Genomic DNA, 22,953 nt, shown 5'->3' with positions numbered 1-22,953 from the left:
TTTTTCTTTTCGCCTCCCTTTTATTCCAGCCCCGAAGCCACGCAGCAGCGGGTGACCGGCGCCCTCCAGCTCGCAGGGCAGGACCCCGTTGGTACCCGGCCGTGTGTGCATGCGGCGGGCTCCCTCCCTGCCTCCTCCCCCAGCCTCCCGCCCCCCGGATCATTCTATACCGGGGGAGCTGTGCACTGCGGTCCCTGCTCGGGGAATCGCTGCTGCTCTTCCCATTCGTCAGGGGCTTTCCAATCACCTGCCTCTGCCACCCTCTCCGCTCCGCTCTTTGTACTTTATTTTCACGTGCTCTTTACTAACACGGCTATTTTTAAATCCCGCTCGGATTTATTTCTCTCTCTTTCTTTCTTTCTCTCTTATTTTCCTTTTTTTTTCTTTTTTCTTTTTTTTTCCTATTTTTTGAGGGGGGTGGGTGGGGGAGGGAGGTTAACGTTTGCAGGTCCCTAACGGAAAGATCCCACAGCCAACCCAGCTCCGCCACTGCTGCATCCATCCATTCATTTTTATGGTCACTAACAGCCTATCCCGGTAGTGGAAGGTGCAGAGAAGTGGGAGGCAGGGAGAGAGATAGAGAGAGAGATCCGGACAGCGAGAATGGCCGAGAGAAAGAGGAACTGGAATAAAGAAGATGACCTGCCTGTGTATCTAGCTAGGCCGGGCACGACAGCTCAGACACCGCGACAGAAATACGGGGGAATGTTCGCCTCCGTGGAGGGGGCCTATGAGAACAAAACCATCGACTTCGATGCCTACAGCGTGGGAAAGAAGGGGTCCCGGACCCCGCGGAGCGGCAGCCGGCACGACATGCTGGACGGAGGGGACAACTACAGCGAGACCGCCAGCGACATCAGCGAGATCTCCGGCTCTGTCATCAGCTCCCCGGGAGACCGGGAGGACAAGACCCCCGGCGTGGAGATCAAATACCCCATGGGGAAGGAGCTGCTGCAGGGCCAGGACAATGGACAGGTGAGCGGGGCCCGGGCTGGGGAGATGGGAGCCGCCGCCCCCGCTCGCTGGGCGAGCGGAGCCGAGATTGCTGTACCGAGCGGAGCCGAGCCGTGCCGTGCCGTACCGAGCCGTGCCGCAGAGCCCCGCTCGCCGGTGCAGGGGGCAGGGGGCCGCCTTCGCGGGGGAGTTTCGGCACGACAGGTCGGGGAGGGGCGGCCCCCTCCTTCCGGGCACGCTGATGCTCTGGGGAGAGCCCGGCTGGCCCCGAACTACCTCAATTGGCAGAGCTTAGCGGGGGCGGGAGGGGGCGACCCCAGAAATCGTTTTCCTTTGTAAGTGATGGCAATGAGTTTTCTCCGTATCTTTCCCTGCCCGTGCCGGGGGGCTGGAGGGCAGCTCGGGTCCCTCAGCACCTCCCGGCCGCCCCCCGGAACAAAGCCGGGCCCACTGCACTCCCGAACTCGCCGGGGAAACTCCGCGGAGCCTGTCCCAGGCACAGCTCCAGGATCTGCCCCGACCCCCCGCCCTGTCTCTGCCCCTGCTCCCCCCGGCTCCCTCTGCGCCTGCATTGTCTCCCCGGCAGGGAGCGCGGAAGGAGGGAGGATCGGTCGAAACCTCTGCCCTGGGTTCCCCTTCCCTGGGTCTGCAGCCTGGACTTATATTGTAGGCTCAAGGAGGAAGTGAGCCGGTGGGCTGGTCGGCCCCTGACGGCTGTGCATCTTCATCTTAGCCCCGTCGGTGGCATGCAGGCTGGAGGCAGACCCGAGGGGATGGCTCTCATGGGATCCCGGGCTGTCATTGATTTCCCCTTAGAAAGAAATGCGGCCTTGAAGTGATGCTTCTGCATGGATACACCCTGTTCCTGAATACCCAGCCTGAAGCCTCTGTGGCTTGCCTGCACTCTTTCCACAGGCTGAACTGAGAGTTTCCACTCTTTTCACCCCTCTTCAATTTGAGCATGAATGGGGTGCTGGTTTGCTCTGGCCTGGGGATTGCGTGCAGGTGCCACATGGCCTCCTGTGCAGTCCAGTGGGTGTCTGCTGTGGTGGGACACTGCAGCGAGCAGGCAGGGCTTGGTGGGACACTGTGCCTGGGATACTGCTGCTTTCTCTGCAGTGATCCCAGGGTTGCCTTCAGAGGCTGTCAGCTGCAGTGCAGTCTTCTCTTTTCTAGCTCACCTGAACTCCTGAGTTTTTTTTGATCAGGACCCTGGGGCAGTGTGAGGGCACAGCATGCCCCATCTTCTAGCACATCCATGGTGCTGCATCCCCGTTTTCCCTACTTCCTAGTTCAGCCTGGGACTCAGGGTAGTGAGCACACACTGCACACTACTTCTCTGGATCCCACTGTGCTTTCAAAGTTGACCAAAGCGAGGTGAGGATGAAGTTAGGGGTAAAGCAGGCAAGGTTTGGCCAGTGGCTTAGGAAGATGCATTGTAAGCATACATGTGACCCCTGTGCAGTGACATCCAGAGTTTTTTACAAGTTTCAAACAATGATTTCTGGGAAGATGTGTCTGGGATGTAGCCTGGGTGCTCAGTGGCTTTTGTGTGTATCACAGGGATGGGTGTGCTAAGAGCCCCAGAGTGCATGTCCTTGAGGGAATTAACTTGGGCACAGCTTTGCAGTGCCTTTTACCCTCAAGCACCATGGGTGGAGGGAGGCATTCTGTGAGACAGAGAAAAGACAGAAGGGTTTCAATTAGCCATTTTACCTCTCCAGCAACTGCTGATATAGCATGTACCTGGCCTGGCCTGGTTGTGTTATCCCCCATGAGCTCCATGGGCACAGGACAGAGCAGGTGTGTGACAATGGGGCAGTGACAAGGAAGGCAGAGCATGACAGTGCTGTTAGGGTCAGAGATGTTAGTGAGGACAGAGAAGGCAATGCCACCTGAGTCAGTGCCATCAGGGACAGAGCAGGCAGGGCCATCAGGGGCAGTGCAAGGCAATGCCACCAGGATCAGTGGTATGGGGACAGCGCAGGGCAGTGCCATCAGGGTCAGTGCTATGGGGACAGTGCCATGGGGACAGCGGAGAGCATTGCCATCAGGCCGTGGGGACGGGGCAGGCATTGCCATGTGAAGCACAGCAGAACCCACCGCCGAGGGTTATATTCCCCGTCCCCACCCTGCGGCAACCCACGCGTGGGATCCTGCCGGTGACCTCAGCGTGCGAGCGGGGCGGCGGCGGAGCTGGCGGGGCGGCGTTTCCCAGAGCCGGTGCAGGAGGGAGGGAGGCTCCGGCTGGATTGATGGGCTGTGAAGGGGGGCCAGGCGGAGGGGTGGGGGACAGGAGGGAAGGAAACGCTTCCTGGGTTGCGCTGAGCGAATCCTGCTCCGACCTGCAGCCGGGAGGGCGCTGCTGCCGCCGGCAGAGGCAGCGCTCGCCGACCCCCCCGGGAGCCGCGTCCCTGTTTGATTGCAGCCGGAAAAAAAAAGGTGCCGGGTTTGCCGGGCTTCCCTTCCTCTGGGCGACGGAACTTCGCCCCCATTCCACCGCTGTGCCGGGTCGCCCCCGCCCCGCCCCATCACCCGACCGGGCTTCTCATTATTATTCGTCTCAGCACCGCCGGTGTTGTTCCGCTGGGCTCGGCTCGCTCCTCGGGTTCGTTGCGTGCTCCCGGCGCTAGGGAGAGCCGACATGTCTTACCAGGGCAAGAAGAGCATCCCCCACATAACGGTAAGCGGCCCCGGGCGCAGCGAGCGCTGCCCGCGCTCCTTTGTTCGCGGGGCGGGGAAGGGCGTGCGGCGGGAGCGCCGCGGCCGCGCAGCGCCCGGGGCCGCGGGCAGCCCCAGACTGCGGGGCCGGGACTCCCCGGAGCGGCGGGGTGCGGGCGCCGCCGCCCGTCCTCCTCCCGCTGGGAGCTCTGGGCGAGGACTGATTTCATTTAATTTTATTTTAAAATTTCATTAATTCATTTTTATTTTATTTCTTTATTGTATTCTGCCTCCCCTCGCTCGCCCGCCGCCCAGACGGGGCTCAGCGCTGTGTGCTCGCTCCAGCCCGGGGCGGGGAGGGGAGGGGAGGGAGGGCCGGCGGGGGGCTCGTCTCGGCGCTGTCGGGGCCGGGGCCGGGGGTACCGCCCTCCCGAGGAGCCGGGCCCGGGGAGGCTCGGCCGCCGGGCGAGGCAGAACAAAAGAGGGAGGGGACCACCGCAGCACAACGTGCCCCTGCCACCACCCCCGCAGTGGGCAGGGGCAGCGCAGCCTCGGCGGGGCAAGGGCGGTGGGCCGCGGGGAGGCACAGGGTGCGGAGAAATGGGAGGTGGGCGAGCGTGGGCGTGGGGGGAAGCGTGGAAAATCAAAGAGCGCCATGATGCCAGCACCAACACCTCTGCTCACTATTAATACATCAGGCGTGGTAGGAATCAGAAGTCAAAGAGTTAATCATAAGCATCCTCTTCCTATCGGTGCCTGTCTCCCGCTGGATGCTTTTGTACCCGAGCAGAGAGAGCTACAATAGGGTGTGCTTTCCATGCCAGAAAGAAAGGACCTGGGTTCTTTGATACAGTATATGCTTTGGCTTAATACCCACGATCTGGGGATATAGGGGCTGAGATAAAGAACAGGCAGAGCTGGCGGATAGGGAGGGGTGTGGTGGGGGAAATCGCACCCGGAGCTTGCTCACACGGCAGAGGCTTCCCCCAGCACCGGTGTTGGTCTCCAGGTTTTTGCTTTCCTCTTGGGGGACTGGATCAGTGGATGATGGGGTCACTGTTGCTGTGGCACAAGATTGCTTGGGTTCGTGGAGCTTTCCCTGGAAAGCTGGCACGGTGTGACGCGGGGCAAGTTTCGGTGGCTGAAAGAGCGGGCTGCCTGGTGGGTGTGGCACCTTCCTGAGCAAACCCGGTGCTTATCGACATTAGTGGAGCCAGTGTTAAAAAGCTTCAAAGCTCCTCGCGGTTTTCTCCCTGTACAATAAAAGCATCCTTCAGTCGAAATATTTGATCGGGAGGGAAACACCATCCTTCTAAAAGCTGAGTTTCATGATACATAAGTGCCGTCGCATTTATGCAGGTTTCCACTATCAACAGGCAGCAGTGCCTGGTGGCCGGGGCTGAAGCTGGGTGCTGCAGTGGCTTTTTACATGATTGCTCCTCTTGCCTCGTTCCTCAGTGCGTTGTGTGACTTACTCAGGGCGTGTCTGGGTTGGGAGAAGCCCCGGTTTCCCTCTGGGTGAGTGTCAGGTGCTTTGTGCATGGCTCAATCTTCATTTGAAGCTGGAGTGTTACAGGGTCACACCCATAGCTAGTTCTTTGCTCTCCAATTTGGAGTAGAATGAGAAACTGGAAGAATTAGGAGTCTTTGCCTTAGCATTAACAGTTCCTTTTAATTTCATCACTTCTCACAATTTTTTTTCTCTGTGCTGTGGAGAGGATTGCTGTGAAAAAGAAAGCCCAAACCTCAGCCTTTTCTCTTTGAAATGGCATGTGCTGAAGCTTCTATAAGTGAATGTTCATTAACATTACTGTTGAGTTTTGTGACCAAATCAAAGGCACGAGTTAATATTAGTGAAGTTGGCAGGCATCAGGGCTGGACTGCTTTTGGGTTTTTTTTTTTTACACTTCTGGCCCTTCTCCTCCAGCAAAAGCAAATTTGGCGCTTTGTGTTACATCTTGTACACACTGCCTGTCTCACAAGAACCCACAGGGTCTATCTCTGTGTATCTTCTGGAGCCCCATTCCAGTGTGGTAAACTAGATGTTTCATCTGGCCACTAAGGAAATACATTGTAGCTTCAAGTCTTCTGGGCTCTAGGAAATGTGATAGCTCTGTATTATGCAACAACAGTGGTGATGAAATATAAAAATGTCATTTATTACTGTTCTTAACATTTCCCCCAACTCACATGCTTGCTTTTTGGAGCTACACCAGCTCCTAGGTTCATTGGAGAAGTGAGAAACTAATTTCTGATGGTGTCCTGGGCACTGATACTTTGCTGTGGATTTTCCAGAACCGAGACTGTGTTACTTGCATGGGGCCAGGAGCTGTCCTGAGCACACAACAGCAACACCCAGCAACAGCATCCCACCACAGGCACTGCAGTCAGCAGTCAGTACCTGATTCCCTCTGGGATCAGGTCTGCAGCATCAGGAACTGGGAAGGAAGAGGCAGCAGCTGGTTTCACCTCTGACTGGTGTGGAAGCAGATACCACTCTTGGGAAGACAACCCTGTGGCAACCTGTCTGGGTTACTGCTCTTGGTGCATGTGGCCATAACTTCCTCCTTGTGCTTAGCCTGACTGTGCCTCACCTCCTGACTCCTTTCAGACAGGGCCTGACTGATAGCCCCTGCACCTCTTTTACCCAAAGCAGCTTTATTCCTGCTTTCCCTTCTCCCCCTGCTCGTGGTAAAGACACTCTTGCACACAGCCCTCTTTGCACTGGGCATCTCCCTGCTCTCATTCACTGATCTGCATGGGGTTTTTAGTTTCATCTGCCTCTTTTTTCTTTCCATTTCAGCTTGTGAAAATTCATGCTTCTTGCATTTTATCTCATTTGTGGCTGTCCTGCTGCCTGTTATGCATCTCATCCAGGCTTGCTGTTAGTGGAGCACCAGCACTGTGCCAGTGTAAGGTGCCATTCAGTTGTGAGTCGGACTGGCGAAACTGGGCCCTTTTGTGTAACTACTGTGGGAGGGTAAGGACCTCTGCATTCGAAGCACCAGATCAGTCTGGGGATTTGTAATAGAAATGCATTGAAGCATTAAGTGTAAGCACTTCAGTCACGTCTTCTGCACTGTGCTGAAGTCCTTGGCAGGTGGGTTTCAAACCGCTGGTTCAGGAGTGTTAGCTGGGGATGGAGCAGGGTGTGCATAATGTAAGGGTGGCCAAGAGTGCAGGAGCACTTTTCCCAGCCTTTGTAGTGCGGATAGCCACCACATCCATTGCTGAGGTGTTTTTCTGCAGGAGGTGGCAATCTTTTGTGCTTTGGTTGTGCTGGATGTTCTCATGCAGGCCAGAGTTTTCAGGATATAACCCCCCAGCCTATTGCTTTTAACATCACTATTATATTCCTCTTGTGCAGCATATCACAGGGAATCAATGGAGATGATGACATGGAAATACCTGTTACAAATTATTTTGGCTTCTGTGTTTTGGTAGCAGCTGGCAATTTTCAAGCAAGGCCTGAGCTTAGATGAACTCAGAATTGTAGCATGGTTTAAAAGACATGTGGCATGTTAAATGCCTGTGACAGGACATGTTTGTTCCAGCAGCAACTGCACCCATTAAAACATAATCTGTGTGAGCTCAGTGAAGAGGAGGTGTGAACACCATTCTACTGAGCAAAGGCAGAATAGCTAGTCACTATTCTGCAAGGAGGCATTTGGGAGAGGAAAATGGTGCCCAAATCCCTTGGGGAAAAAAGGGAATCATCCTTCTGGGTATGGTCCAAGGATTGGCATATGAGTGGGGAAATGCACTGCTGGTCCTGAGCTGACAGACTGTAAGACACAGGGAGACAGAGAGCACAGAAATGTGGTGTTACAGAGGAAGGATCTCCTACTAAGCATAACAAGAAAAGAAAATAGAAGATCTGGCACTACATGAGAAAAAAAAAAAAAACAGATGCAGATAAATGGGGAGACTGAAGAAATTCAGAGTGGGCACAGAGAATAATTTTACTTGTTACCTTTAGAATTGGTATGAAGAGAGATGAGAAGCAAGTAGGCTTCATTGAAGATGGCAGAATACTTTGAGAGAGAAAAAATCCATTAATCTGGATTTCTGCTGTATGACACACTGGTTCAGGATGGAAACTTTCTGTTTGGTCTGCACAAAGTGCTGGGATAATGTGTGCTGTTCTGGTGTGAGATAACAGCAGTGTGAGAGCTGCCAGCCAGTTCATTTTGGACACCAGGGGGGACATATCCTACAGACGCAGGGCATGGTGAGTACGTGGAACGGTGGACCAAAGTCCTTTTCTAGGTTTGGATCTATTCTGTATCTCCCCGATTATGTTTTTTTACCACTCACCTTTGTTTAACATGGTGTATGAAGCTACACTCAGTGTTTGAAAAGCCTACTGTGTGCTGGGCATGGGAACACTGCCTCATGTTACTATTCTGCTCTTGGTGCAAGATTTTGGCTGATTTAGGCTGCACTTTTTGTCCTGTTTTAAAACACTAAGGTCTGGAACTCTGGATGCCTTTTTACTTTTGAACATATGCTTAATCCTCAAAATGACATGTTCCCACGTGTGTCTGTTTAACAGACTTTCCCCCTCTCAGTTTACTCATCTGTCAGTGAACGCAGGTAAATTCACATTGTGTAGTGGACTGGACTTCAGCCTGGCAGATCTGGGGATGCTTCAGCTGCTTCACTATAAGTTTTTGGACTTCCAACCACCATTTCTATGATTCTGTGACACAGCTTTTCCTTTCTTTTTTCTATAGGAGAAAAAGTAGCTAGTTTTTCCTATGTCAGTTCCATATGGTGACTTAAATTGCATCGAGTAGGTCCTTTTGGGGACATTTCTATGGAGACTGAAACCTTTGGCAGAGGGACAGAAGGAAGGGTTTGAGGCAGTGATTCCTTTAACTGCCACAGCAAGTTCATCAGTCAGTGCCCTCAGTAGACCATCAGTATTTTCAGCATCATAGCTGGTGCCACTACAGAGAACTGAGCTGTGCTTTGCTGGAAGCTGGGCAGGTTTGGAAAGGGGACAGTGGCTGTCTGGGAAGACATCTGATGCAGTGGGGTGCTTGTCTGAGTCTTCTTGCAAATGCTGAGAGCAACTGCTGCCAATGAACCACTTTTCTGATGAGAGATCAAGATCTGTTTGCTTTGCTGCCATTTCTTTCAGAATCAAGAATTATTTGAGTGGTAAAAGTGTGAAACTTCCATTTTCATTTGAAGGAGCCAGCAGAGGCCACTGGCTTGTGAAGCACTTGGGAGTTAGTTGAGATAAACTTGGATTTTGTACATATGAGAGAGATAAATGCTTTTGTATGTATGAGAAAGAAGGAATAGAGATGAGCAGCAAAATAATTTGCAGGTTTCTAATCTTGCTACGTGTGCAGATGGTTGCCTTGTTCCCTGAAGCAGAGATACTTTGGGATGATGTTTGCTTGTCACAAGACAAAAGTTTTCATCTGTAGTCCATGTCCTAATGAGTTTTAAGGTGTAAGGTATTGTTTATGAATAATAAATGTTCCTACGGACTTCAGTGGAAGTCTACACTCAGTATAAAATCTCCTATGTGTAATTGTGAGGACCCAGGTGGCTGGCTAGAGGAGTAGGCAGTGCTCAGAGTGAAGAGGCTGTGGAAGGGAAATCAGGGCTGATACCATGTGAGGTGAGGCAGCAAGCATCACAACTTGCTCTCACTGGCAGAAAAAGTAGGTATGTGACACAACATGACAGCACAAAGTGTCTGAGTGCAAATAGTACACATGATATCCACTGCATGTAGCTGATCGTGAATTATCATTGCTAACATCATCGTAAAGGCATTTTCTACTATTCTGTTTCCCTTGCATCCACCTGCTCTGTCAGAGAAGGGATTCCATATGGTCTTAGCTGGATTTTGACTGTGATTGGTGCCAAGTCAGATATGTCCCAGTAACCTGATGCAGATTTCTGATTAGAACTTAGATAAAACACATTTTCAGTTCAGTGGCCTAGAGAAGTCAGTCATGCTGTAAATGACTGTTATTTTCTTCCCAAGTTTAAGCTTTCCTATGAATGGCTTGCTGGGATTTTGAGATCCCCTTTAATTGACATAACCTGCTATAACCCAGGGGATGGGTATAACAACATATGATGCAATGGTTTCAACTCTTCAGCCCCTACTTAGATGAGACCCCTGCTGATGCCAATGAATATTGTCATCAATAAAAAGTTCGTTGTGCTTCCCTTCTAAAAGCAAAGCAAAGATGGCATTTTCAGTGAAGAGATCCCCATGGAGTTGGTAGCTGTAGGAGTAGCCCCTTTAGAGTGGGTGATTAGGCAATGAAACTGCCAGCTGAATAGGAAGCCAGGTCTCAAAAGGGGAGACAAAAGAACATCAGATCTCTTAAATGAATAAAGATGAATGAATACATTGGCTACAGACCAAGATAGAGCATTACTACAATCAGCATAATCCTTCCTAAATTAATTGCCATATAGTAGAGTGCATCTGTTAAGAAAATAACCTTAAAAGCAGGATTCTCCATTAGTGGCCTATCAGAAATGATGCCTCAAGGATGGAGTGTTTTACAAGGAGTTCCCAGAGTTGATTCAGGGTTCACCCTAGCTAAAAGCCACTTCCTATGGAGGGTAATCTAGATGTGAAATTCAAAAGGAGGGATACTGCTGATTAAAAGCAGATCTTTTATAAGCAGACAGTACTTCATGAAATCCCATTTACAGCTCTTTGATCCTTATGAAAGGATTTTAAGCAAACATTCCTCTTGGGAAGGATATCTTTCTTCTTCTGCTATTAAGTTTTAAAATGTTCCTTATTTGTAAGTACTTTGCTAAAAGTGAGATAATTTAACTGTATTGTATTACAGCTGGGTCTGAATCTGACCAGCTCTGACAAAAGGCAGCCAAATATATCCACACACACACACAAAAAAGTAAATCTCTTGTATAATGTGGGAAATAAGTGTGCAAGAATGAACACATGGGAGCACAGAGGAGCTCTGAGTGTCTCCTTCCACTGTTTGTCAGTGGGTCTTCAGCCTTTGGGAAATGTCTTCCTTGCAAATAGTCTTCTTGCGGAGATTTAGATAATCAAGGAGAACACAAATATCAGCCTGTGTTTCTTGTACCTTCCCTCTGAACTGAATTTTGTGTCTTTTGTATCTCTCAGTGGACTCTTTTAAAACCTTAATAACAAAGAATTCTACCTCTCAAATGCTAAAAAAGTAATGTCTTGGCTGCAAGTGTGATAACATGATAATGCCTTTTTATGTCTGTTGCATTTGATCTGATGTCTTTTAAACCACATGCCTTTATAAACAGAGAACTGAAGTGCAGGTGGATTTAGAATTTAAACTGTTTCCAAATGGCTATTTAGCATAAAATCCTTAGTCATCTTCAGGGCTCTTGACTAATCTGGGTTCTAGAGAAAACAGCCATTGTTGCTCTGGAGATGTATGGACAATGTAATATTCTAGTAAGTCCTTACAATTACACAGAGGGTGAAATCACTGCTGAGTGTTTCCTCATCCTCTAGGCATGGAAAATCTGGGTTTCAGTATTGCAAAGACTTTTTTTGGTTGGCAAAAGCTGCAATGCAGCAATTGTAAAGGTCCAAAGCAAGAATTAAGCAGCACAGCACTTAGACCTGTATGCTGGATAAGTTATCTGAACTTAATTGTATATAAATGGTAAAGCAAACTGTAAATAGTTAAAAATATATGGTTTACTTGTTTTAGAGATGAAGATCTGATAGGAAGAGGTTCCATTTGTGGAAGAAAACCATAAGAAAATGTAATAGCATATATTGGAATTGCAGTCTGGACAGATGCTGCTATTTGATGGAAACACTACTCTTGGAGTTTCTTGGAATCTTTTTGTATGGCTAGAATACATAATGGCTTTTTTTTTTTTTTTAACTCCATCTTGTGTCACAGACGTGTGATTTTCTCTGAAAGGTTCCTGCAGATGCAGTGCATAGATATCAATGCTGTAGAGAAGTGTGTGGTTTCTATAACTTGTGCTGCATTGTATTTTGACACGCTGCACCAATTTGAAATAATGTTTGGTAAATCTTATGGCAGTTTTATTTTTTGTGTTGCTGTGTTTTAGTAGTTCCAAGAAGCAGATTTGAGAACTGCATATCTAAAAGCTATTTGAATTTTGTTGTGTATTTTTAGATACCTCTAGCTCTGAGGGGAGTGGGTGAATGGGAAAAGGCTAATTTTAAATTTCTTTGCAACTGTTCTTGCTCTAGCATTTGGTTTGTAATTTCGAATAATCTTCAGCAAAGTGATTTTCTGCCCAAGGGCAGAAAATTCATTTGTTTTTGCATGGAGCCCTGTGCAGGACTGGGGTCTATGACAGGGCTCAGGCTCGTGGTCCTTAAGGTTGGTCAGATGCTGCTTCTCTCTGCTGGCTTTTTGCCATTGGTGTGCATGAAAATGTGGACACGCTTCACAAGAGCTGAGCCAAGCTGATTCAAACCCCAGCAAAACAGGCAGTTTGTACAAAGTGTGCCAGTCACCAGCTTCCAGATGTTTCGTGTTGCTCTTGCTGTAGTGGAAACAATAGTTGTGAGGGAGACAGCCGCCGCCTCCAGTCTAAGCAGCCAGCCCCTCCTCCTGCAGCAAACGCGCCGCGTTTGTGGCATCTCCTTCTGCTGCCATGAAAATTGCTGTCATGTCACAGACTAAGCTAGGCAGCTTTGCTGCCAGGTGAAGCAGGAGAAGCTAGACTGTGATTAGGAAAAGATCCCCAGCGAAGCAGTGTGCAGGGTTTGAAGGTGAAGGGCTGGGAGTAGTAGGAATGGCTGTATCATACTCGGCAGTGGGCTGAGCCGGGGGGTGCCGGAGCGCCTGTAAAATGGAGCTGCAGGGGACACAGCAGATATGCATCATGGCTGAGCTTGTGCTGTGTCATGGCCAGGCACAGAACTCAGAGGCAAACAGCATTGCAGCAATGCTATTGCATCATTGCAATAGTGATGGGTGGAGAAGAAACACCTTGGCTCCCAGACCCTGCAGTGACTGTGGAGCATGGCTTTACAGTGTGCTTTCTGCATCTCCCTTGTCAATGAGAGCAGGGTCTTTTACCCCCTGCATCTTGGCATCCCATGAACTGTACAATGTAATACTCCCTCTCTGTTTTGCCATGTTCCTACTGCCTGTCCTTGGCAGCCTGGAGGGAGGAGAGGGCCCCAGCAGCTTCTTTTGGCTTGCAGTGGGAAGAGGTGGGCTGGCAGCTTCTTGTGCCAGGCAATGCACTGAAGGCTTGGTATGGAGCCCCTGGAGCTCAGCAGGCAGGGCACCAGTGCCCTGAGGCAGTGACCAGCCTGAGGCAGCTGTCAGCGGAATAGAAAAGTGGCAGCCACCCTAGAAAGGCTGACAGTGCTGTCACCTCCTGAGCTGAGTGATGAGCCTGTTGCTCTTTTCATTGTGAGAGCACCTGAGGGTCAGTGACTGGCTGAGGGTACCTCTGGGAGCTGGGTGTTCTTCCTCATGGAGATTATAGCTGGGAAAGAGAAATACAGGCCAGCACTGCTGGGATTAGTTCAGGAACTTCAGGTCACTCCTCCCTTCCTTCACTGCTTTCCCCAGGGCACTGCAAAGTGTGTCTCTCCTCCAGCCCAAAACAAGGAGAAGAGGACTCTGGTCCCTAATTTATCTGGACATTTGTCACTTGGTAAGAAAATTGCAAGCAGACTTCCTGACATCATGCCCCTGGTAAATAAATGACCCCTGGTCATACACAGCCTTCTGCATGCCCAAGAAGGCTAACCCACTTCACAGAGCCTGTGTGTGCCCAGATTTCTGTTCAGGATTTCACTGCAGCAAGGACCAGTGACCTAAACAAGTGCAGGATCACCCAGGCTCCAGTGCCTGTCCCTGAAACCTGTGCTGGAGCTGTAGCAGGGAATGAATACTGCACATGAACCAACCATTTGTATGAAATCTTGTTTCATGAAGAATACAACAAATTGTCAATATTAATCTGTGCCTCCTTTCTAGTAATTTATTTTTGTGTATTTTTTCCAGCCTGTTCATGGAAGTGCATCTCTGTGAACTATGCATTCAGGCATTGGCTACTGCTGCTTTGGCTAAGGACAAGCCAGCCCTGGTCTGGAGCAGGGTGTTTGAGGCAGTGCTGGTTTCTTGGGGCACAGTATGCTGCTGAGGTGTCCACAGGGCACCCAAACCTCCCCTGGGCTGCTGGTGCCTGTCGACACCATCTGTCTCAAGGTGCTCTGCTTTGCAGCAATCTGTAACATGTCCTACACTTGACAGATCAAGCTGATTGGGAGATGTTCCAACAAAACTCTTTTTCTTCTGAATTTGCTGATACGCTGGAATGGAGGCATGCTAGAGATGCTTCCACAGCTCTCAGATTCTGATGAAAGCTGGGCAAGGCTCCACAGCACTGTCCCCAATGGCTTGGCAGTCTACCTGGGTTGTGTTTTTTTGGCAGCCTAGTCTTCCGTGACTTCCGATACCCAGCTGGGGGAACCTTAGCCTCAGGTGCAGGACTGCTCTTGTAACAATTCTGAATTGTTTGTATTTTCTTCTGAGATGTAAAGAATTAAAATTTTCAAAGTCTCCATGAAGTGCAGATTATTTATTCTCTACCAGCATTTCTTACACCCTCCAAAATTTCCAATACCTAATTTTGTTACTTACATATTTATATCTATATGTAAAAACATTTAAAATCCTTATGTCTACAGTTATTTTTCTGGAGCTGCACTTCAGTTTTCAGTCTGTTTTATTTTCCTTGCCTGTTACATTTGTTTCTACTTATTATGCATCTTCTCCTGTTTTAAAAGAAATGAAATGTAGAACTTCTTGATGAGGGTGCAGATTTTTGCACTCCTTAGCAGTGACAGATGCAGTGCTCTGGGAACACTGCCTGCCTCTATTAGTAAGCTTGTGCCTCTTGTAATTGGACAGTATTAATGTTTAGGAAGGCAACTGAATGAGCTTAAAAAGAGCTCACAATATGGTGGTCCCTGCATGCTAGCATGCTTCCATTCCAGCGTATCAGCAAATTCAGAAGAAAAAGAGTTTTGTTGGAACATCTCCCAATCAGCTTGCAGGTCAGCAGGCAGCGTAGTAAATCATCATAGTGAGGAGGTGCAACTGCCAGCACGTGGCAAAATAACTTCTTACTATTCTGACTGCCAGTTCACAAGTCCTGCTGCAATTACAAGTGACAGTAGAGAGGCTGGGGAGAAAACAGGGAGCCTGCTCTGGCAAATTCTAGATGGAGGAGTTGCATTCATCTCCGTTCTCTAATGAGAGGGTAACAGTGTCTGAGGCAGGTCCTGGGGACACATGTCATCATACTTCTGTGCCTCGGTTCCCCCCCAGGGTCATGTTGCTCTGCACATGGAGAAGAGCTTCAGACCTGCTGTGTATATACTCTTTTGTTGTGCACTGTATTTAAAATGTCTTTTCCCCCTCTTCTTCCTCCCTTAAAAGTGTATGTTTCTCTCTTTTTCCTTTTTCTAAAATGATACAGAGAGCTATAAAAGCTTTGAACTTGCAAAATTGTTCAAGTTCAAGCTAAAAAGTAAATGTGCATTGTATAACAGAGGTTACATTTTAACGCCCCTAGCTCTGCCTTAGCACTTTTTAATGAACAGTTTTTTTAGAAATTTATTGGTTTTGTTGTCCTGGTTTTATAGATTAAGAATATATCAACTTGTTTGCTTTCTAAAGTGGGAACTCGGGACATTCATAGTTATATACTTGAGTCATGCTGTAATTAAAGCAGGAATTGAATCTGGACTGAGTAGTATAAAACATGGACAAACTGGACATTCTGAGTTATTGTCTGGTGAGCCAAGGAAATAATTTATAATAAATGGCTATTTTTATGTATGGATGGGAAAAAATGGTTCTGACTGCTTTAAGAGTTTTCCAGCATTCACAGTCACTTGGCAAAATTCTTTCCAAAAGTGTTATGTACTTGCCCAGCTGGCAACTCAGCCTCACACAACTACTTGCTCAATTCTCCCCCTGGAATATACCCCTGGAAGGGTAAAAGTGAAAAAACTCGTGGGTTGAGATGAAAACACTTTGATAACGGAAATAGAATAATCATAATAATAGTAATGATAATAATGCAATTGGTAGGGAAATAAAAAAGAGAGATTAGTGAAACCAAAGAAGGACAAATGATGCACAATACAATTGGTTACCACCCTCCTCTTGATGCCCAACCAGTCCCAAGGCAGTGCTCCCCTCATCAACCTCCCCCTGACTTTTTATTGCTGAGCATAATGCCGTATGGTATGGAAGATCCCTTGGGCCAGGTGGGGTCTGTCCCAGCTATCCCCCCTCCCAATTCCTTGTGCTCACTCAGCCTCTTTCCTGGTGATGAGCAGAAGAGATATTCACTCTCTAAGCTCTGCACAGCACTAGCTAAAACGTCCTTGTGCTATCAGCACTGTTTCCAGCACAAATCCAAAACAGCCCCATACAAGTTGCTGTGAGGAAGATTAACTACCCCTACTAAAGTCAGAAGAGCAGTGAAGTTACAGACTTGCCCTGTCTTTGGGTAGGTGGTAGGGGGCTGGCATTTCCAGTATGATTTCTTCAATGAGAGAGTTTAAGTATTGGTTCTCTGGAATACGCACTGGTAAAATCTGTTTTCTATAAAATGTAGTTTTTGCGAACAGAAGATACCATTTGAATAGAGAAGAATATAAGGAGACAATTGTTGTGAACAGTAACTCATGCAGACTTGATTTTTTGAATAGTCCTTCTTGGGAAAAAATAGTTTTCTTCCTGGCACTTTAGAAAATACCAGGAGGTAGGCCTTTGTGCTGTTTGTATGATATTTCAGGTGAACCAAACTTTGGAGGCTGCATTCTATTCTCATGCGTGGAGTGAGTGAGATAGAACATGGGCAGTGTCAGCACAGAGTGCCCCCAATTCATCAACAGCCTTTGCCCTGCAGAAATCACAAGTTGATTACAATTAATTCTTTATGCCCACTAGAAACTCTGTGTTTAGCTGTGGGTCTGTGCCACAGTGCAGGAGACATGAGCTGTGGGCCGTGTCCCTTGGCTGCTGCGCAGGAGTTGCTCCTGCTGAGCTGGTGTTGAAGGAGCTTCCCTGGTGAGGAATTTCAAGTGGTGGGGCTAAGCAGCCTCTTATGACCTTGTCCCTCCCCATTCAAAGCTTTTTTACTTTTCCAGAGATGCCAAGGGCACCAAGTGAGCTCAGCTTGGCCACTGCAGTGTTGGGCAGTTTCTTCTAGGGGCTTCTCTTTCCCTTTTGGCCCTTGTGCAATGAGGTGGTAAAAGGGGGATGTAGTGGCATTTCAGGTGTTTCTATGTGCAGTGATTGCTGCTTTGAGCAAAATGAACTGTGGTGGTGATGAGGTCTCATGTTCCAAAAGTCAGGAATAAACTGAAACTCTCCTGAAATAGGATGAAACTATCATGTCCACTGAAACTATCAATTAAACTATCCTGTCCACTGTCTGTGTACCCACATGAACTCACCTTTATATAGAGTAGTGTTTGTTATTAATGGATTTCTTTATAATATGAGCATATTTGTTATCATAAATACATTATTATGTTTATTTATTTTGATAAACCCACATTTTCCTTTTTTTTCCTCCAGAGTGACCGACTGCTCATTAAGGGTGGAAGAATTATCAATGATGACCACTCCTTCTATGCAGACCTGTACCTTGAAGATGGACTTATAAAGTTGGTTTTATAAAATACTGCTTTTTTTGCATGCGTGTTAACATAGACAACTGTGATTTCTTGATAGTGCTGACTTAAAATTTTTTATGGGCAAAATCTCAGTTACCTCTAAATGTGAAACTGTAGTTGAGGAGTGTTTAATTATTAATTAAAGTCTCCATGAAGAGACTTAAAATTCTGCCATTTTATCTTCACTAAGATTAGATAAATAGACAATTTCTTTGCTGTAAACTGGAGATATTTGCTTTTCAAACAGTTCAATCGCAGCTTCATCTGAAATAGTTAAGGCAAGTAGGCACTCTCAAGAAAAGAAGTAATGCTAAGGACAATGGAAACCTTTTGAGTCCATGAATGGCAGAAAGCTCTCTACAACTTTTCTCCCTGTACCTAGTCAGTGCAATTGCAGCCATGCTCTTAAGGATTGTAGGGCACAGAAATCTGAAATGCGCCCCATGTTGCATGGTGCAGATGAGGACCTGCTATGTCTCAGTTGCCTGTTGGTTAATGCTGAACCACAGCACGTTCTGTTTCTATAATGCTGTTATGCATTGTTACACAATTAGAAAGAAAGTCCTGATTTATCAGGCTATAAAATACAGGAACTGGGGAAGTATTTGTTGGGTGAAAAACTTGAAATACGTGTTACTGATAGCCTGGGAAACTGTAACAGAGATGTCCGTGTGCTCTGCTGGTCCTGCCTTGGCTTGGTGGAGATGAGGGTCTCTAAGGTTTGCAAAGTTATGTAGTGTGTATGAACACTCTGATGTACATAAGGATCAAAGCCTTTTTCATGATTGCTAAACATTTTCACTAGTGACCTAAGAAGCTTGGTCTCCAGAGGCTACAGTTTGATGCACAGAAACATAATTATGGTTATCTGGTAAATAATTAATTGCCTACTTGTTTTCAGAGCTACTTAAGAAAATAACATCAGATTAAAAGTCCAATTCTTTACATATATGTGACTGCTTATGTTATTATGATTCAGGTTATTATAACAGAAAAATATCTGAACAATTTCATCCATGGACTGTGCAGTTTTCTTCTTAATACTTCACTCTGCATTTCCATTTGTAGTGTTAATTGCATGGCAGAAGTGGCAAAAGTAGAGAGGACACAAAATGTTGAATATGTATCTATTTTTAAAGCAATAGTTAACCAAGTTGTAATCTCTTTGATGAGTGTTTTTGTTGAGTTTTTCTGTGGTTTTGTTAGTTCAGGTGCAAATCTTCTATTAACTCTAGCAAGCATTAGAGCTATTTAAATAACTAAATGCATGAGATGCTGAGAGCCTCAAACTGCTGTGAATTTTTGGCTTTAATTCCAGAAATGCAATGGTAGTAGGCAGGTTAACAATGCCAGTCTTTCACCTGCCCTTATTAAGTACATAGCCTTCCTCTGAAATCCGTGTGTGGATCTGTACCTCCAGGAAGTATCTCAGCTGCCCAAGCTAATTAGGGTTAATAATGAACAGACGGGCAAGATCTTAATTTTTAAGAAGCATTTATCTTTGCCCAAGGATGCAAGTTCTCTATTTAGCACCCTGAGTTATGCCTGGCTTCTTAGATTTAGATGACCCAAGATTTTTCTTTGTAAACTGTGCAAGAAGTCCTGCTCTGAAATAATTTGTGAGGGCAGCCTGCTGTGAGATGGGGTTGGGTCCTTACTGTGTTCAGATGATAAATTTTGCAACCTAAGAAAGCTCTGGGTTTGTCTGATTTCTGGTTTCTTCAGGTGGAACTGCCCATTGTGTCTGAATAATTAAAATCATTGTTAAATGTAGCTCGAGCTTGTTTGGAGCTGGACCTTGAAACTCAGTCCATTAGCATCATTTCCATTGATGCTAAAACTTTCCAGCTGCAGATCCTGCTGATAATACAGAATTCTAATACAGAATGGAGCAGACACCAAACCACTCAGCCCAGAATAGGCAATAGTGTCCTGGTTTTACCGGGCTATAAAAGATCTGGGTTATTTTTCTCACTCTGAAAAAGAGAAAAGAGAGGATTTCTTTTGAGAGAAAAGAGAGGAAACTGATTGGAAAAGAGAGGGTTGAGTTTCTCTTGCAGCCTAATGAAAAGATTTGGGTCTTTTAATGCTTTTAATGCAGATCATTCTGCAGAGAGGAAAGCAGCTGTAACCTTGAGCGTGTTTGAAGATCAGCTATAGTTTGGAGGATGGTCAATGTTTCTTCCTGCCAATCAATGCTCAAACTGGCTCCCTAGGTACAAGGAGCAGCGGTACATGTGGATTTTTCCTACCTGAAACTTAAGCCCTGCACACTCAGGTGGCAGCTGAGAGGCAGTTCTCCAGTATCTAAAGAGTATTTTAAATATTTGGCAATTTAAATTGGCATATAAATAATTTATTTTGCTTACATCTCTCCTGCCTCTGTTATCACATGAGGAAGTGAGCCCTGTGCCAAGTGACAGATCATGGTCTGGTGCTTGCTGTACTCTGCTCCATCCCTGCCCAGGGGAAGGGTTGGAGGAACAAACAAATAGCAGGGTAGGGGACTGGGGGCATGGTCTCCAGAGCTGGGCAAGTGATGAGTCAAGATAGGGGGAACCTCAGATGTCTAAAAAAGGTCTGGGCTTGATAACCTCAGAAAGCACCACCTTGGAGCTCTGGAGGAGGTTTTCAGCTTCCTTGGATGAAGCTTAGGAAGACCTGAAGCCTGCTGTTTCTGTTGTGCTTTAATCAGCTCATGTACAACAGAATTTACCAACTTGTTTGACTGAAAATAGCAGAGAGCATCAGCTTTCTCTGGGTCTGAGTTTTGTGGTTGCTGACATATGAGGAAACCAGCTCAATCATTTGTACAGTGTCTAGAATGCAGTTACCTGCACTGCTGTATTTTTTCACCCAGTAATAGAACTCCATTCTTACTCACATACACTTTGCATTAATGAGTGAGCAATTCAGGAATCCTGTCACATTATGTCCTACTCTCTGTTCTACTTGGACAGAATAAAAATAACCTTGAGCACCAGTGAAGACCAGACTTCTCCCAGCCTTAATCTTGATGCCAGGGCAAGAGATGAGACAGGTTTCTGACAGATAGCAGTGCAGCATCATCCATAAAGACCGTTTGGTCCCATGTCACTTCAACATGGATGATTTCAGCTGAATAAGATGTTACTCAACCATACACTGGAAATAATGAGCATTAAGTCATAAAAAAAGTTCAATATATAGTTAGCACACTTTCACATGTGTCTTCTTAAGAGGAAACTGGTAAATACTGATTGTGGAAGAAAATAAAAATTAATTGCTTTTTTTGTGAAGGTTTTCATTAATATTGTTCTCAGAAGGTGTGTTAGTCCTTGAAGTACAGTTACTCCTTGGACGTACTCAAAGGAGATGGGTCATAGTTAATTTTTTTTCCTGGTTCAATTTCTTAGCCACATAAATGCTCTACAAAGGGAGAGGGTTTTTCTGATTAAAATCTTGGGGATATATCTGACTAATGAAAATTAGTGCAATACCATTACTACACATGGGACTACCTAATTTTATGCAGGCATTGAATCTGCTCATGGGTGCAACACCCTATGATATACCTTCGTCAGGCACATTTTAAAATGGAGGAGCTGTTTGCAGCTTTTGTTTGTGCAATTGGATGTGCTGGGCAGCTGCTGGTTTTTGCATCCAGGTTGGTTCCCTGTTTGTCAGGGTGTTGTTCACACTGCACAGCTGCACGCAGGTTGTGACAGTGCTGCACATGTTGATGACTATTCGGTGCCAGATGTGGAGGTGCCAGCTCTCATGAGTAAGCCCTTCTGGATTTGTTCAGTGCTGTGACCCCATCCTGGGATGCCCATGAGGAGTTTGCCCAAGAATGGCTGTGCTTCCCTCAAGCCAGAGCCCAGGGCACCGGGGTAGACAAGTTGCTGGATTGCATAGCATATGAAACAAATTCTTGACCTCTTGGGGCTATTTATTAACTCTACTAGCTTGGCCAGATTCCAATGTGAATAATTATCCCCGTTTTTCTTATTTTTCCCAGTGGTTTTAATGAACAGTTATATTCACTTGTGGTTCTACCTTATCACAGTTGGCTGTTAATCAGTTGCTGTGTTTTGAACTGTAGGTGGAAGTTGCATTTTAATCTGGGGAAACAGACTCAGCAGCTCAGATGTCTGCGGTATTTATTTAGCTGTGGATAAATGTTATTTTATCCAGACAAAAGAAAATTAGGACAAGGGCTCTGTGTCTGCAATATGAGATAAACGAAGTGAACTTTAACTACCTTACAGTTACCTCTAAGCCCAAATATATTGTGGTGCAGCAGTGCAGAGACATGGTTTCCACACAGACCCATACCTCTCCCTGTTCGGCGCCATGCAAAGTGGACTATAAATTGTAGTCTGGCTTTAAAAGTTAAAGTTTAATTTATTTGTAGTTGATTCCATGAATAATAAAAGTATTTTGGTCATAAGTATCTGGAGTTTGATATTGGTATGGGGGACAGATTGATATTTTTAATAGTGAAAAGAAAAAAAAATCCTGCTTTGAAGACCTGAAGGGAAAAAGATGGCAACAGCTAATTATAATTTTTCTACACAGTTATGCAGAATGTTTCACTGACTTTTAACTTCAAGAGGAGGATGAAGAATATGGGACATGGTAGATTAAACACATTTAGGTCTCTTAGATATGTATTTCTGTATCTTAGGTTATTTAGATTTCTTTTTAAGGATAAATTTGCATTGCATGATGACAAAGTAATTATAAAATTTTCTGATATGCCTTTTGCTTCTGCCATATATTTTTACAATTCCAGCTTGCTCCCATATTTGATCTATGTTTTCCTATTTTCATTTATGAAGTTAATACATGAAACTGGAGCCCCCAAGAGTGCATTAAGTGCACATAATTTGAATTGTTTAAAGATAGAAATCATATAAAAAATAATCAAATTTTAATGCTGGTGCATTACAGCTCCTTTATTGGCCACTAGAGCCATGCAAAGCAAACAGAGCTCATGGCTCAGCGAGGCAGCTCTCCTCTGCTTTGTTCTGCTGTGTTGGGCAGGACAGAGGGAGCGTGTGCTTGAGCTTCACATTGCCTTTGGGGACCCTGCAGTATGGGCACAGGCTCCCTCTCCATACATGCCTCAAATAGCTTTGTCCTCTGTGCTTGTTCCAATAAAGTAACACTGGCTTTCCTTGCTGTGCAGGCAAATAGGAGAGAATCTGATTGTTCCTGGAGGAGTCAAGACCGTAGAGGCTAATGGGCGCATGGTTATTCCTGGGGGCATAGATGTCAACACTTACCTACAAAAGCCCTACCAGGGGATGACTGCTGTTGATGACTTCTATCAAGGCACAAAAGCAGCACTAGCAGGGGGCACCACCATGATCAGTGAGTACCAGCAGAGCTATATCTGTGTGGGGATAGCTACCTGAGGCTTCATTCTGATTTTCTGAGATCTTCTGCAATGAATCTTCACATTTCTGGGCTCTGTGTTTGAGACCCATTCATCATTGTTAACCAGGGTTGGCCTGAAAATGAACCTACCCTCAGAAATACCAGCGTGCGGAATTGTCTTTTGGATTTTCCTCTGAAATACAGAACAAACACTGAGGGATAATGTATGTAATCTTGGGATTTTTGGGAAGCAGTGTAGGTAGCACTGTAAG

The 22,953-nt window shown here is 46.4% G+C and overlaps 1 protein-coding gene across 2 annotated transcripts in view; it reads left to right on the top strand.

Moving 5' to 3' along the window:
• Positions 1–41: 41 nt before the first annotated feature.
• Positions 42–22,953, top strand: part of CRMP1 (collapsin response mediator protein 1) — a 50,094-nt gene continuing 27,182 nt past the window's right edge. Inside the window, exons 1-3 of one of the 2 annotated variants that reach the window (XM_053941279.1) lie at positions 42–975; positions 17,220–17,308; positions 22,491–22,675. In XM_053941279.1, the coding sequence (XP_053797254.1) occupies positions 604–975; positions 17,220–17,308; positions 22,491–22,675 (646 nt within the window). In that variant the 5' untranslated portion in view covers positions 42–603. Of the gene's footprint in view, positions 976–3,317; positions 3,638–17,219; positions 17,309–22,490; positions 22,676–22,953 lie in introns of those variants that run through there. The other variant, XM_053941280.1, reaches the window with a different exon arrangement.

This window comes from Vidua chalybeata, chromosome 4, assembly GCF_026979565.1.
Source record: "Vidua chalybeata isolate OUT-0048 chromosome 4, bVidCha1 merged haplotype, whole genome shotgun sequence".
Classification (NCBI taxonomy): Eukaryota; Metazoa; Chordata; class Aves; order Passeriformes; family Viduidae; genus Vidua; species Vidua chalybeata.
The sequence above is the reverse complement of the archived record's forward strand: the minus strand, read 5'-3'. Positions and strand labels throughout refer to the sequence as shown.